General features: G+C 38.1%; 1 protein-coding gene across 6 annotated transcripts in view; it reads left to right on the forward strand.

Annotated features, from left to right (window-relative positions):
- arhgap23a (Rho GTPase activating protein 23a) overlaps positions 1–15,098 on the forward strand; it is a 67,974-nt gene that overhangs the window by 27,396 nt on the left and 25,480 nt on the right. For 4 of the 6 annotated variants that reach the window (XM_084388688.1, XM_084388689.1, XM_084388690.1 and 1 more), the window contains exons 1-3: positions 3,746–4,659; positions 10,108–10,305; positions 12,453–12,477. In XM_084388688.1, coding sequence (XP_084244814.1) covers positions 4,417–4,659; positions 10,108–10,305; positions 12,453–12,477 — 466 coding nt within the window. In that variant the 5' untranslated portion in view covers positions 3,746–4,416. Of the gene's footprint in view, positions 1–3,745; positions 4,660–10,107; positions 10,306–12,452; positions 12,478–15,098 lie in introns of those variants that run through there. The other 2 variants (XM_084388692.1, XM_084388691.1) reach the window with 1 other exon arrangement.

Here is a 15,098-nt window from a genome sequence, read left to right on the forward strand (position 1 = left end):
ACTTAAACACAGGGCTCTTTAGTGCTGTTTGTGTTTCTTTTGGATAAAGTAACGGATGCACAATATATCAACCTATCTGTGTTTTTATATACATATTTTTATTGCTATTGGGCATTATTGAATATTTATCTGCCGAAATTGGATGCTTATTTCCACTTATTTTAGGATATAGATACTCGTATAACACTAATTCAAATTGGAGTGAGTTGATGTGTGCATGTAATAATGTAATAATTCTGTTTTATACAAATTGGTATAGAAAAAAAAAAAGTATATATATATTGAAAATAATTTATTGGTTATTGGTCGTAACTCGTAACATTAAAATAATTATTGGTGTCGTTAGGAGAGAGTAAATGGAGACTCCTACTTCTATTGTCAACAGCTCTTATTTGTTTCTATTTTTACATCTCCATAGGAATGTTAACCCTCTAGTATTCCTCACTTAGGACCGAAGACAATAAACATATTTTTTTTTTAATGAAGTGAATGTACTTTGTATTTTGTTTCAGTAATATTTATTCTTTAATATTTAGTATTTTTTCATGGTACTAGACAATATTCCATATTATTTTCAATTAATACACTGTTTAAGTTAAAAAATATATTTAAAGGGATTTAAAATCCAATGCATGAAAGGCAGATTAGTGGCATCTGGTGGGAGAAATAAAGAAAATCATATGTAATACTGTGGTGTAACCACTAGATGTCTTTAAAGCCCTATATTGATGTAGGACTGTGTATTCCCTTGCTGCTTATAAGAGTATTTTCAGGCATAATTACTTTTCAATAATTATATTATATTATATTTTTATATAATATTATATTTTTCAGATATAATTAGGTTTTGCATTAAACATTTTACTTCATCCTTCTTAATTTTTAATGTGTGTGTGTGTGTGTGTGTGTGTGTGTGTGTGTGTGTGTGTGTGTGTGTGTTTGTTTGTGTGCGTTCATATAGTAAGTGCCACAAAAGTCACCTACTGTAGTGCTGTACCATTCCAATTAAGTATTTTTTATTATTCAAAATGTAACATCTAAAATAACTGAAGACCGCCAGAGGTTTTAATTTGATATAATATACGTTTTTGTTATTACTCCCTTTTGCCTTCTGGGCTTTAAAGGGATTGTTCACCCAAAAATGAAAATGCTGTCATAATTTACTCACCCTCAAGTTGTTCCAAACCTGTCTGAGTTTCTTTCTTCTGCTGAACACAAAAGAAGATGTTTTAAAGAATGTTGTTAATAAATCACTCGACCGTAGCAAACAACTTTTTTATGGAAGTCAATGGGTCCCATCAACTGTCTAGTTACCAGCATTCTTCAGAATATCTTCTTTTGTGTTCAGCAGAAGAAAGAAACTCAAAGAGGTTTGGAACAACTTGAGGGTGAGTAAATGATGACATAATTTTCATTTTTGGGTGAACTATCCCTTTAAAAGAGCAATCTCTGAGTAATAACATTTTCATCTGGAATTGTTGACATACAAATTAATGTGGATTGCATAGCTCAAATAATTTCATATGGGGAACAATTTTGATGGGAAAGGAGTTCATATTGACTTTAAATCGCAGACTTTTTGTGTCTTGGCAAATCTGGCTACACATTTCTCATTTACTTTGAGAATTTGTGGTTATTGTTCTGTTTAGTAATTCATACAGCCGTGAGGAAAAGGAGGATGAGCTTCAGGTTAGACTGCAGGAAGTCTTGAGATTCATATTTAATTACTAGAGCCTATGTGTCTTCAATCCTCAACACACCTCAGGCATGTGTGTGTGTGTTGGCTCCATTAAAGTTTTCAATGAATGGAGAATGAAAACTTTCTTTTATAATAACACAAAAGGATATTCAACATCATACATGTCTTCTGTGCATTTAAATATAAACTATGTGGCATATATGTGATTCACCGTGACTTGACTTAATCTTCAGCCTATTCATGACACCTTGACCTGACGTGATAAACTGTGTGTGTTGTGTTTCCTGTATTGTGTACATGTTCTGGCTGTATGTTGCCGTGCCGGAACACGTTTAACAGTGCGGCAGGTGAAACCAGTCCGTCCTCATTTGTAACGGATCTCAGGTGTGTGTGTGTGTGTGTGTTTAGTGGAGTTGAATGAGAGGGAAATGTCTCACCGATGGCCAGCTGCCTGCCTCTCTCGCACACACACTGGAGGCCTGCCTGTTGGGTGAGATTTTCCACGGATGTGTGTGTATGTTAGTGTCAATATGTGACCTGATAGATGATATGTTACTGTGCATGTCTTGTGTTGTGTTGGTGTGTGTTGTTTTATAGCAGCTGTTTTAGTCTGGTTCAGAGAGCAGCTGCAGTGAGGTGTCTGGCACCCTGTGTTTTTGTCTGCCATTCTGGGTTTTCTCTCAGTCTTTTGGTTTTTCTTTCTCATAGTGGTCCTCCATATGTGTTTTCTTTTTTAGTTAGAAGGAATATGCAGTTTTTTTGTTTTGTTTGTGTGTGTGTGTCCTTTTTAGACTTTTTTAGGCTCATTGTGTTTGCCAGCGGAGCTATTATTTTGCTCTTTCTCTGAGGGGACTTTTAGAGAGTGGGTTTTTTGCAGTGCTCTGTTTCGCAGACACACACACACACACACACACACACACACACACACACACACACACACACACACATCGAATGGTCTCTCAGAGCTGCTGGGGGCTCTGGCGGGTTTCAGCAGAGCTACAACATGTTGTTGGACTACATGGACTTTTTTTCTAGAACTGTCAGAGGCCTTAGAATTGGCTTTTTTGTTCATGTCTTTTGTTTGATGGAACAAAGGACTGAATGAAAAAAGATGAAAATGAATTGAAAGATTAGATAAGACAGAAATCTGAGAGCTCTGATGGGGAAAAAGGCAAAAGTTTTGTGTGCCAGACGGGAATGAGGGCTGATGGGAGAGACTGGCAGAAAGGACAGTGAGAAAGAAAGAGAAGGAGCCAGAGGAATATGGATGGCAAGAAGAAAAGCCTTATTAAATCACACTGCAGTTTAGGATTTATGTTTAATTACACATTGAAAGGATTTTGTGTAACCTTTATAAGATTTTTGGTCATTTTCGACTGATTTCTTCCCCCTCCTCAATCTGAGTGATTGAAAATTTGGTGACTTTTTTTTTAGATATGCAATCTGAACAATCAAACTTTATTCGATGAGTCTAAGTGGGCTTTAAAAATTACAACTCTAAATTTGGAAAGGGAAGGTTCCTTAGGAAGGTTAAATAGCCAATAGGCTTTAGTTACATTATAGCCAGGAAAAGGATATTATGAAAATGAGTAGCTGTTTGTATTAGAGGGTGGGACATTCTCATTCTAGAGAGCATCTGATTGGACAGAACTCTGTGCAGTGCAGGATGAGTCATCCAGATTTATACTGAGTTTTCCTAAAGAACAATGTACATTTTAAATGTGCTAAAAGGTGATTTTTGGATTTTAGGGTTAAAGTATCTTGCATATGGCCTCAACGCTAACAGGCATGGACTAAAAGCCACAAAACTCTCGTTTTGATTTTATAGGGCATTTAAAAAGAGTAGAAATAAGCGTAAGAGTGAGCGAAAGAGATAAAGAATAACGTGAGCAGCAAACAGATACAGACAGGAAGGAGTGATAAAGAGAAGGATAACTGGATGAATTAGAGAGAGAGAGAGAGAGAGAGAGAGAGAGAAAGAGACAGCAAGCAAAAGAAAAGCAGGAGGGCCGGCCCACTCATAGTGACAGAGAGCCGGAGTTTAGAGCTTGTCAGGAGATGACAGAGTAGAGAGAGAGAGAGAGAGAGAGAGAAAGAGAGTAGCTGAATGGTTCAGAAAGTGAAGGAATAGAAGAAAAAAGACTGAAGCAGAGTAAGAGGGGGAAAACTGATGCGTAAAAAAACTTGGATTTAATTCATTTTTCCATCCAGGAGCCGGCTTCCCTGGATCTACGTCTTGCCAGCACTGCCACGTGCTCGCCACACACACACACACACACACATATTTCAGGGACTGCCAGACAGGGGTATGTGGCTGCATCCTGTTTCGCTCTCATCTCTGGATATGCCTCTGTGGTTGTAACACTCGTCTGCGTGCGTGAGCATGGGAGGTGCGGAGCTCATCGATGTGATATGGAACTATTAGTTTAACTCCAGAATCCTTTAAGAAAATTCACCAGCATGGATTAACGAAATATGAGGAGATTTGGGCATGTTCAACAGAAGCCACATCTGGAATTTCTCCTCTCTTTTGGGAGAGGATGGACACATCTTTAACTTGACTTGTAGTTTTTAACATTTCCCTATCTCCGGGTGGCCATTTCTTCAAATTTTTTTCTTTACATTTTTTTTTACATCAAAAGGTCTTCATGGTTCTTTTGTGAATGCGACTTGTCCTCTTGTGAGCCCTTGCACACTCCCGTGCGTGTTTATGTGTTATGTGGTCAGCGGGTCAGGTGCCGTTGGTGATGCCCGCTGTGTGCCCGCGTGTAGAGGGTATGGAGTGGTGTTTTCGGGATGCAGTGGGGGTGGACTGCAGCTCTCCAGAACCTCGCTGTATCTGGGTGGCGGTTTTACACGGGGATACACCACAAATTAATGTTTCGAAAAATGACACTTCTGAAAGTACAAATGGCGTCAGTGCCAGAAGAGCAATGCTGAGACGCTCACAGACCTGCAGGGTAAGCTGTTTTTATATATGTGTATGTTTGTGTGCACGTGTGTGTGTGTGTAGAGAGAAAAAAATAGCCTGATGTAGTTATTAAAAAGGCTTGTGAAAAACTTTTACCTTTATTTCTCACCAGGGTCAGAAATTGACCAGGGTTTTGAGCACAAATGCAACTGAAAATGTTCACCAAAAATATTTAAAATGGGGACAAAAATGCCATGAGTTTTGTTCTTTAAATATTTGTGCTGTGTGTGTGTTTTTAAATAAGGTTTGGAAAAAAATGCCCTCATGAAGGTAAAAAGAAAAAGGTACATTTCAGGGAACAAAATTTTGATTGCCACTTTAAAGTTGTTATTTCTGACACTGTTTCTTACTTGCATTTATATCTGAGACTTTTAACCACAGATATAGTGTAGTGGGAGGTCAAATACTCTAATTAGAAAGTAAAGGCACCAGATAAGGGGTTATAAAGACCCTTTGGGTGACTGTGTTGTTTGTATGTGTGTTAAACTGAGTGGCTTTGCTTCAAGCACTAGATTATAGGATATAGTTAGGGAATGTCTAGGTCTGTTGTGTATATGGGAGTCTATTTGTGTCTGTGATTGTTCTGTCATGTGATCACACACTTTAAGATGTTTGTAAGACATATTCTCTGGAATTCTAGGATGGAATAGTGTGGAATGGGTTGGGATATTCTTCAGAAATATACATACAGACAGCTGTCGGCCAGACACACTCTCATATGAGACAGTAACCCAAACCAAACTCAACCGCTTTGAAATATGTGTCGTTGTTCTGCCCTTTCAGTTGGATTAACTACTCCAAATCCTCCTAAAAAAGCAAACTGTATCACCATGTTTGAATAACCATCATAATCCATTCAGAGGTGAAGCCTTCCATTCATTCCCATTGAAAAAAAGAACAACCTGATCTGTTAATGAAGGCTCAGGCGAGGAGCCATGTTGTTTCAATTAGACCCGCCTGTATTTAAATGAAGCTGCTGGGTTTCATTCAGATTTACTGTAGGACTTAATGCTCCAGTTTCCTTGTTCAGTGTCGTTCATCTGTGCGTTTCTTTTGGGTTATTAGGCTGAAACAGAAGGTTGCCAGGTGGTGTACTTTAGCAAGGCTGTGTTAAAATACACAAGCTCTGGAGGTGCATTGCAGGGTTACTGAACGTTTGGTCAGGATCGACTCTAGATGATACACACCACATTTTGTGTGAATCACACCAATGACCTAAGACAGAAAAAAGAAAAGGAAATTCAAAATTTCAAAATGGTGGACACCGGACAGGAACATTTTAGAAGGTCTAAACAGGGACATCATTATAATTAATGTGTAAACGTACTCTTTATAGCACTACGTGTGGCCAATTGTCATAAAATTTGTTACACAGCCTTGTTATAACAATCTGCATATACATACCAAATTTCATAATGATCAACCATTTGCATTTAAAATAATTGACTTCTGATTTTTTTTTTACTGATTTATCCAGAAAATGTTGACAGAATTTGTAGCAAAGAAACTCCTCACTAAATTTTAATTTCCTCGATCAAACAGTCGCAGAGTCATGAGTACCTTTCGCTTATGGTGCCCCTATTGGTAGAATTTGACTACTTTTAACTAAATTGACTAAATAATAAGAATGTCAGTGCAAATACCTTTGGTGCTTGGACCCCTTATAAGTAAGCAGTCGGTTAGCAGACACGACCCTAAGTGATTTAACATAGACTTAAGGACAATCCCCCTGGATCAGCCTGGGTTTGGATGACTTGCTCGAGGGCACAATGGTGAAAGCTAATGTATCAGTTTTGAACCTGCAACCTTTCAGTCACCAGTTCAGATATTTACCACTATGGCATACCACTCCAGCAATGTAAAATGAGCTGATTCGAAGCATTGTTGTGGTTAACTAAAACTGCTATTTTATGAAATAAAGCTGAAATAAAATTTCATCCATGATGTGCATCACAATAATTCAAGATGTCTATTTAGTACATTAGCATGTTGAGTGTAAAAATATGAAATATTAAAATCGTACCCTGCTTGATAAAAGTACATTCATTCATATTCCCTGCAGTTCTGTTTATTTGTTAGTCTTGGATTCAAACATTGCTGTAAAGGTGGAAAACCCTGTTTAACGGAGTTCCAGCGGAACTGAAAGTGCTGACAGACAGGTTTAAACACACACATACACACACCTCTTCTCAGTCGTGTGTGTGTGTGTGTGTGTGTTTGTGTTGCAGTCATAGGGCAGGGTGTCAGGGATTAAACACTCAACATTAATTACGCTCAACTTTTCAGCAGGATCACCCACTCAGCTGTTTGGAGTGTATTGTTTCTGGCGACTGTCTGTGAGCATGTGTACGTAAGCGTAGCCTGCCAATAGAGGACTCGAGACATAATAAAACACTCATCAAATGAGGTATTTGAGGACATTAAGCTATATACATTCATAAGTCAATGTCCACATTAAGTTTCCCATTCTTTCCCTGATTTATGACCAAATTACCCTGAATCAACGCTAGAAACACGTCACCACCAGAGAAAAATGTGTCGGGTGTGTGTTAACCCATCATCAGCTGGTCGTAAACTATGACCTCAGCCTAACTTCTAGCCTGAATGAATGTTGGATGCTAAGCAGAAGTCATCAGAGGACTTTCTAGTGCACAACACTACTATGATTTTAACAGGTGAAGCAGATCATTTTCATTTAAGAAATACAATGTTTGTCTGTTTTCCATTTAAAAATATCCTACTTTAAGTTATACATTTACTTTAGATGTAAAATTGAATATGATATTAGTACTTGACTTCAGAGGTAAATTACATATTTTTACTGGAAAATGGGACAAAAAATATATTAAATATATATATTTCAAGGACATCGTTGGATCTTTGTACATCTTCTGGCTTGCAACATGTCAGTGAACTTCTCAAAAGCTTGATGATTTAAAGGGATAGTTCACCCAAAAATGAAAATTAGCCCATGATTTACTCACCCTCAAGCCATCCTAGGTATATATGACATTCAATATAATACAGTCGGAGTTATATAAAAAAATGTCCTGGCTCTTCCAAGGTTTCTAATGGCCATTTATGTTTTGAAGTCCATAAAATGCATCCATCCATGATAAAAGTGTTACTCTTTCGCCGTAAATCGATGCGTACTGCCGTCTGCTGGAAGCTAGTTATTTTAGTCTATAAAGTTTTAGCCGTGTGGATTACTTTTATCATGGATAGATGCACTTTTATGGACTTCAAAACAGAAACCGGCCATTCACTGGCATTATAAAGCTTGAAAGAGCCAGGCCATTTTTATAACTCTGCTTGTATTCGTCTGAAAGAAGAAAGTCACATACACCTAGGATGACTTGAGGGTGAGTAAGTCATGGGCCAATTTTCATTTTTGGGTGAGCTATCCCTTTAATAGGAATGGTCTTGTTCTTGGAGAACATTGGAGGTCTCTCTGACGTCAAAGAGATGACTAGTTTGAGTTTAGTACTCGGTTTCCCTAGAGAATCACGTTTCCAATCCATTAGAAAGTTAGTGATGAAGAAACATAAATGACAAAAAACAGAATGTGGAGGAAAAGTTTAATGCTTTAAATGGTTGGACATTACTGGACCAACATGTGTGCATGTGTTTGTGTGTACACTTGTGTGTTTTTGGGGGGGGTAATAACAGGGTTTGGTATTCTCAGTGCCGGGAGGAACCCTGTGGTCGAAACCTGCGTGTTGGAGCCTGTTGGAGACTCTCTTTCTCTTTCTAAAGCTAGCCTTTCCGTCTCTGTCTGAACATGTTCTGGCTTAACGGTAAATGTTATGGAATTCACACATGCCCCTGTACATTCATTCTGTCACTTACACAGCCTTATTGTGTCTTTCACTTTTATTTGTCTCTCTAATCCATTGAGCAGGCCCACGCGCGCATGAACTCTGCAAAAAGCTCTGAAGAATTTAAGTGGAGAAAGACAAGTCTCTTAATATCTTTGCAATATCTGTGCAAATTAGCTTCTCAAGTAAATGCATCTTATTTAAAATATTTTTAAACTCTTGTGTTTGTTCATTAAATGGTTTAGACTGTTTTCAGTCATTACTACGACACCTCAGCTCTGTTTAATGTGAAGTGGATAAATGACTTGGCCATTTTCATTGTATACAAAAGTACAGTTTGAACATTCTGCCTAATTTCTCCTTTTTTGTTCCACGGAGGAAGTACATTCATTCAGCTTTTGAAGACATGAGGGTGAGAATGTTAATTTTTGGGTGAACTATCCCTTTATTAAGGGAAAAGCAAATTAAATAAAAACATTACATCATTCCACACAATATGCGGGACTGTTACCATTTGTCTATGTGTGTGTGTTCATGCGTGCAAGTTGGTAAGAATGCAAGTGAAAGAGAGAAGGTTCAGACATAAGCCTAGCCAAATGAAAACAGCGTGTGAGACAGAAATAGAGTGAGAAACAGAAAGGGGGTGAGCCTGCGGTCGGTGTCAGGACCGCTGGATTATAGACTAGGACTTCTGCTGAGTGCAGACAGAAGTGAGGAGTAACGGGAGGTGAAGAGCAGAGATTTGAGAAGTACATGTCTGCTCTGTATAAAGTGAGTTGGCAACAACGACAACAAAAATTCCCCTTCTGTTTATATATAGGCTATATGTATATGGCGACTGGCACCGTCCTTGGGGAACTTCCTGCCCTAACCAGACACTTCCTGTTATAGTAAAACCACAGGGCTGGTGAGGTTGTTGATTTTAGGTTGGAGAGGAAAGAGGTATTTTCTTGCAAAATTAGGGGAATGATGATGTCACCTTTTAAATAATACCCCACCTAATACCTCTTTTGTCCCCGTATTCAGGGGATTATTTTATTTTATTTCTGTAGAGATCTTTGGCCTTTATCTCTACTATCTAATAAGAGATGTTCCTGTTAGTGGCCTCTAAGAATTCCTCAGAGAATGTTGACGTCACAAAAATGACATCATGGTTCCCAAATGTGAAATGTTTCCCTTGCCCCTCCCCCTTTTAGTTACTTTTCCTCACATACCCACGTCTTGTTTGCACAGGTGGCGTAAGTAGACTGACAGTTGGGATGGTCATTTGGAACAACAGGGTGTTATTTCTTGCAATTATCTGCCAAGAGTATTCACCAATTATCACATTAAATGTGGTGTTCATCAACATAGATGCATTTCATTTACACTTATGCATTTGGCAGACATTTTTATCCAACACGACTTACATTGCTCTCAAGGTATACTTTTACATTTGATCAGTTCTTGCTTTTCCTGGGAATCAAACCTATGACCTTGGCGTTGCTAGTGCCATGCACTACTTTTGCATTAGATACAATGTTCTATGTGACATGTAATCCCAATGGAATAGTAGTTTTGGACTGCGCGTATCAATGGCGAATGTCTAATTTCAGATATCTCTCTTGTGTTTCCTCTAGGCAAAGGGGTGGAGAGATGGGACCTCTTCATCTAGTGAGAACCCTCGGCCGGTGGTCAGGAGCGGGGCAGATGGGTTGGGCATGTCCTGGCAGGGTCCACGTACACTGGTGCTCCAAAAGAACTCTCAGGGCTTTGGTTTTACGCTACGTCACTTCATCGTTTACCCGCCAGAGTCTGCCCTGCACACCAGTTTCAAGGTGAGGATGCCTGCCAACTATCACAAAATCGACCCCTGACTAATCAATCATTCAACAACTGAAATCATCTAATAAGATACAAAACTCAACAAACTGTCTCTGTCTCTACAACTACAAAGAGTAGTTAAGGAGTGCTCATTCAGCCTTCAAGGCCATCTATCTTAAAGAAAATAAAGTTCTTATAAAGAACCTTCTTATGAAGAACCATTTGCAATATTGGGGCTTAAGAAATATGCTTTTATTACATTTTTGAAGCTTTAAAAAGACAAATGTTTGGCATCAGAATCTAAACCCCCTTTTGTTTTAACAGGAACTTTATTTTTAAGGGTTTAAGCCTCGCTAGCAATAGTGGTTGGACTTGACCTCGGAGAACTCAGAGCCAGACTGGCATCATTTTTCCTTTAACATCTTTTTCTAAAGAGAAAAAAAGACCAAAGAAGCAGGGAGACATACAGTGTAACCTGCTAATGAACTTTAAAAAAAGGGACAGCTTATACAAAGAAAGCCATGAGATGCCTAATCATGTTTGGTCACATGACATCTGATTGTTGGAACTTCTTTTTTATGCTGTAATATGTAGATATGTGCAGTTATTAACTTTTAATTATTTTGTTTTCAATTATCAAAAGCCATTTACATTGTTGATGTAGCCTAATATAGCCTGATTCAGTCATATAAAATACTTTTTTAACTTCAATAAAACCAGTTAGTTTTAATATCACTGCTCGAAACAAACGGTGCTCTACTGTTTTACGGTGCACTACTATGTGTCTCATTAAATGTTATAAATACAGTGGACATAAAGTGTCTTTGTCAGTTTTATGTTATAAATAGGCCATATACTATCGTTCAATATTGAGCCTTGGTGAGCAGAAGAGACCTTAAAAAATCGTACCAATCCCAAACTTTTGATCGGTAGTGTATATTATTGAGAGCGGGCTATAGATGTTTGAATGGTGTGTGTGGGTGTACATGATGATGGAGAAACAAAGCCCCATTATGATTGGTCATCTCTTCTCTGAGCAGCTGCTGTTTGCTTTTCTTAGTCAAAAGGCCTATTTTGTGTATGACTGGTACCACACGCACTCTGAGCTGGGCTGGGCCGTACCAGGCCTGCTGGGACAATGTGTTCTGGTCCATTCTGTTCTTCACTGTTCCCAGTGTCCACATGGTCACATGACTGTGTGACTCTCTCCGTCTGTCACCACATCAGCTTCTAGTTAATGCACACGTGGACTTACATTTTGATCTGTGGGCTGGATGCTGATTATAAACCTTAAAGTTGTGGTCACTGTCCGTCACTCCCAACCCATCTGTTTGCCCCCCTGTCTGTCTTTCTCCCGGCACGGCAAAGCCTCAGTATTGTGTGAGTTTGTTAGGAATGAGCCCAGTCAGCGCAGACTAAACATTGGGCTGCCCACTTTAAACTGCCTGATCAGCGTTGCACGTGTGTGTGATTTGAGCCTCTGGTTTGCAGTCTGGTTATTTTGTGAAGGTTGTGCATGTGTGTTATCTAAACTGTGTCTGTTGTAAATAAAGATGCACAATAAATATTATGAATACTATGTCATTTCCAGCACAGATGGAAAGATAATGTGGTTGCGGCTCTTCTTGAGAAGGTGTGTTTGTGTATGTTTGTGGCTAAAAGCAGCAAATTCACTGCTAGAGGGGTCCATAGTCCCAGTGCTGACCTCTAGTGCTGAGACAGAGTCAGGGCTGATATCGCTGTGGTTCATTTAGACTCCGTTTAAAAATAATGTAGATGTGCAGACTCAGTTCTCATCCTCAGTCATTGTAATTGCATGGAAATGAGTCAGTAACCAGCATATTTGTTCAAAATGTCTCCCTTTGCCTTCTAAGAAAGGCATATTGTTTTTTAAAATGTGACACAAGGATAAGTAAAAAATGACAGAATAAAAATTTTTTGGGTGAAACTAAAACTTTAAAAAGCTTGATGAGCACTTTTTGTTAAATACTCCAAGACTGCACTATAATTTCTATTATATGATTACTTTAAGTACTTATTACAGAGGAAAATAACTCGCTTAAGTATTGTGTCTTTTGTAAATTACTATTAAATCATTTAAGTTTAAGGCCGTCTAGTTATTTTGCAATGATCTAACTCTCCTCTTATTGTTTCCTGTTAGGATGAAGAGAATGGGAATGGAAAGGGTGAGTCTATCTTTTATATTTCTTTGTTTTTAAAAAGTCTCATTCACATCGTGTCAATTGCAGTCATTTCAACCCATTTCTTATCATTTGAAGATGATTGGTCACTCATCTTCAAAATTATGAGTTGACTAAACTTGGCGTCGCTTGATGAACACTTTGTTTTTCAAATGTTTCTGTGTTTCTTCCACTTACATACTATCTTCTCTCATCTCTCAGTGATTGATCTTAGATTAAATTGTGGCATAAGCAATTTAGTGTCACATGGTCAATGATCAGGGAATTTTGTTGCATTGCACCCCCTAGAGCAAGTTTCCATTCATGCACACTGAAGTTGCCCATTTGCGTTCAGATCAGTCTGGTTGAAGCAGGGTTGCAGGAATGAGCACAACTGATGAGATGTATACCATATAATTTGCAAGTTCTGTCATATGAAAAATGTTTAATCATTTCCATATCAAACAAAACAGATATCCTATCGCAGTGCTATATACCAATGTACTTGTACATGGAAACAGATTTAATAGAAAACAGAAAAATTAAATGCATGTCCAGATATCCAGTTTTTGATCAATTTCATGGCGCCCAGAATATTTTGTTGTATATTATCTGAACATGCAATATATTAAAAGAAAGATCAGAGCCTATGAGTTTTATTCTAGCTTCATGCAATTTGTCTCATCAACACTTTAATGTAGGTAAGTTTCATTTAAAAAAAGCAACATTTTGAACAAAAAGCTTAGAAAATTGCTTCCCCCCCACTCACTCATAAATACTTCACTTGTTTCATTACTGGATGAATCAACATCCAGAAAACGAATCTCTGGAAGTAACGATTTAATGACAAATAAAAAAAAATTAACAGTAATTTCTCGCCCCTTTTTGGCGTTATGGTGTTTTTGCTACAATCTTTATTTTGAAGCGTCAAGTTACTTTTACAAGGTGATTTATTCTATTTTGATCGCTACCATAGACATCATTGTTATAACCGAACTATAAACTTTTACTTCTGCAATAATTTGAATTATTGTAACACAGAAATAATGATACTGTGGTTGAAAAGACTGTTTGTGAAGCTGTTTCATACCTGTATGTGACAACTGCTCTCTCGGGTCAGCGGAAAATGTGAATGTTCCACCGTGATCGTACTTGTCAAAGGTTTAATAGACAGCCGAATCATTGTCATTTAGGAATAAGATCACGGTGTTTTTTTTATTTAGATCACAATCATTTAACGATAATCGTGCAGCACTACTTACTCATATAGAGGTACACAAACACACACACACACACACACACACACACACACACACACACACACACACACACACACACACACACACACACACACACACACACACACACACACACACACACACACACACACAGACACATGCAACTACACACAGTCCACACACAGATATGTGAAATGAAAGCCTCAAAGTTACTAGATAAGTTCAGTATTACCACCTCAACCTGTTTGTTGACTGTTACTGTCTGTCTGTCCTCATCTTATCATTTCATCATGATGAGACACTGGCATCAGTATGAGCAAAACACATTCCTCAGTGCCAATCTAAACATCTGTGTATGTGTGTGTTTGTGTCTCTGTACAGTGAAGTCCACTAGTGAAACTATGTATTTTTTTGCCTTTCTTTGCCTAATCTTTATTCAGTTTTCAAATAAGGCTACATGTTTTATTTCTTTTAAAAAAAAGAAAAGAAAACAACAGTACTGTGAATTTAAATTAACAAAAGTAAGTATAATGTTTGTTTTTTTTTGTCAAAGACAAATATCCCTAATTGGAGGTGATCCAAAGAGCATCTTGAGCTTCAATGGAAGAGCATCTAACTGTCTTTATAAAGTGTCTCATTAATTTACTTATTTAATTAGTGACCTAGAAATAGTCAAAATCTGAAATATTTTTTACTCATTTTACATCATAATGGTCATCAATATTTAAAAAAAATGTACATAATCTTTGCTCATTTTCATTAGATTTATTAGATTTTGAATCTCAGATTCTTTTTCCTGGGTCGTATTTAGAGCCACTGTAGTTTCTATCGTTTTTGTACAAACTATGAATTTACTATGTGCTATGTACACTCACCTTAAGGATTATTAGGAACACCTGTTCAATTTCTCATTAATGCAATTATCTAATCAACCAATCACATGGCAGTTGCTTCAATGCATTTAGGGGTGTGGTCCTGGTCAGGACAATCTCCTGAACTCCAAACTGAATGTCAGAATGGGAAAGAAAGGTGATTTAAGCAATTTTGAGCGTGGCATGGTTGTTGGTGCCAGACGGGCCGGTCTGAGTATTTCACAATCTGCTCAGTTACTGGGATTTTCACGCACAACCATTTCTAGGGTTTTCAAAGAATGGTGTGAAAAGGGAAAAACATCCAGTATGCGGCAGTCCTGTGGGCGAAAATGCCTTGTTGATGCTAGAGGTCAGAGGAGAATGGGCCGACTGATTCAAGCTGATAGAAGAGCAACTTTGACTGAAATAACCACTCGTTACAACCGAGGTATGCAGCAAAGCATTTGTGAAACCACAACACGCACAACCTTGAGGCGGATGGGCTACAACAGCAGAAGACCCCACCGGGTACCACTCA

Source organism: Rutilus rutilus (assembly GCF_951802725.1).
Source record: "Rutilus rutilus genome assembly, chromosome: 1".
Classification (NCBI taxonomy): Eukaryota; Metazoa; Chordata; class Actinopteri; order Cypriniformes; family Leuciscidae; genus Rutilus; species Rutilus rutilus.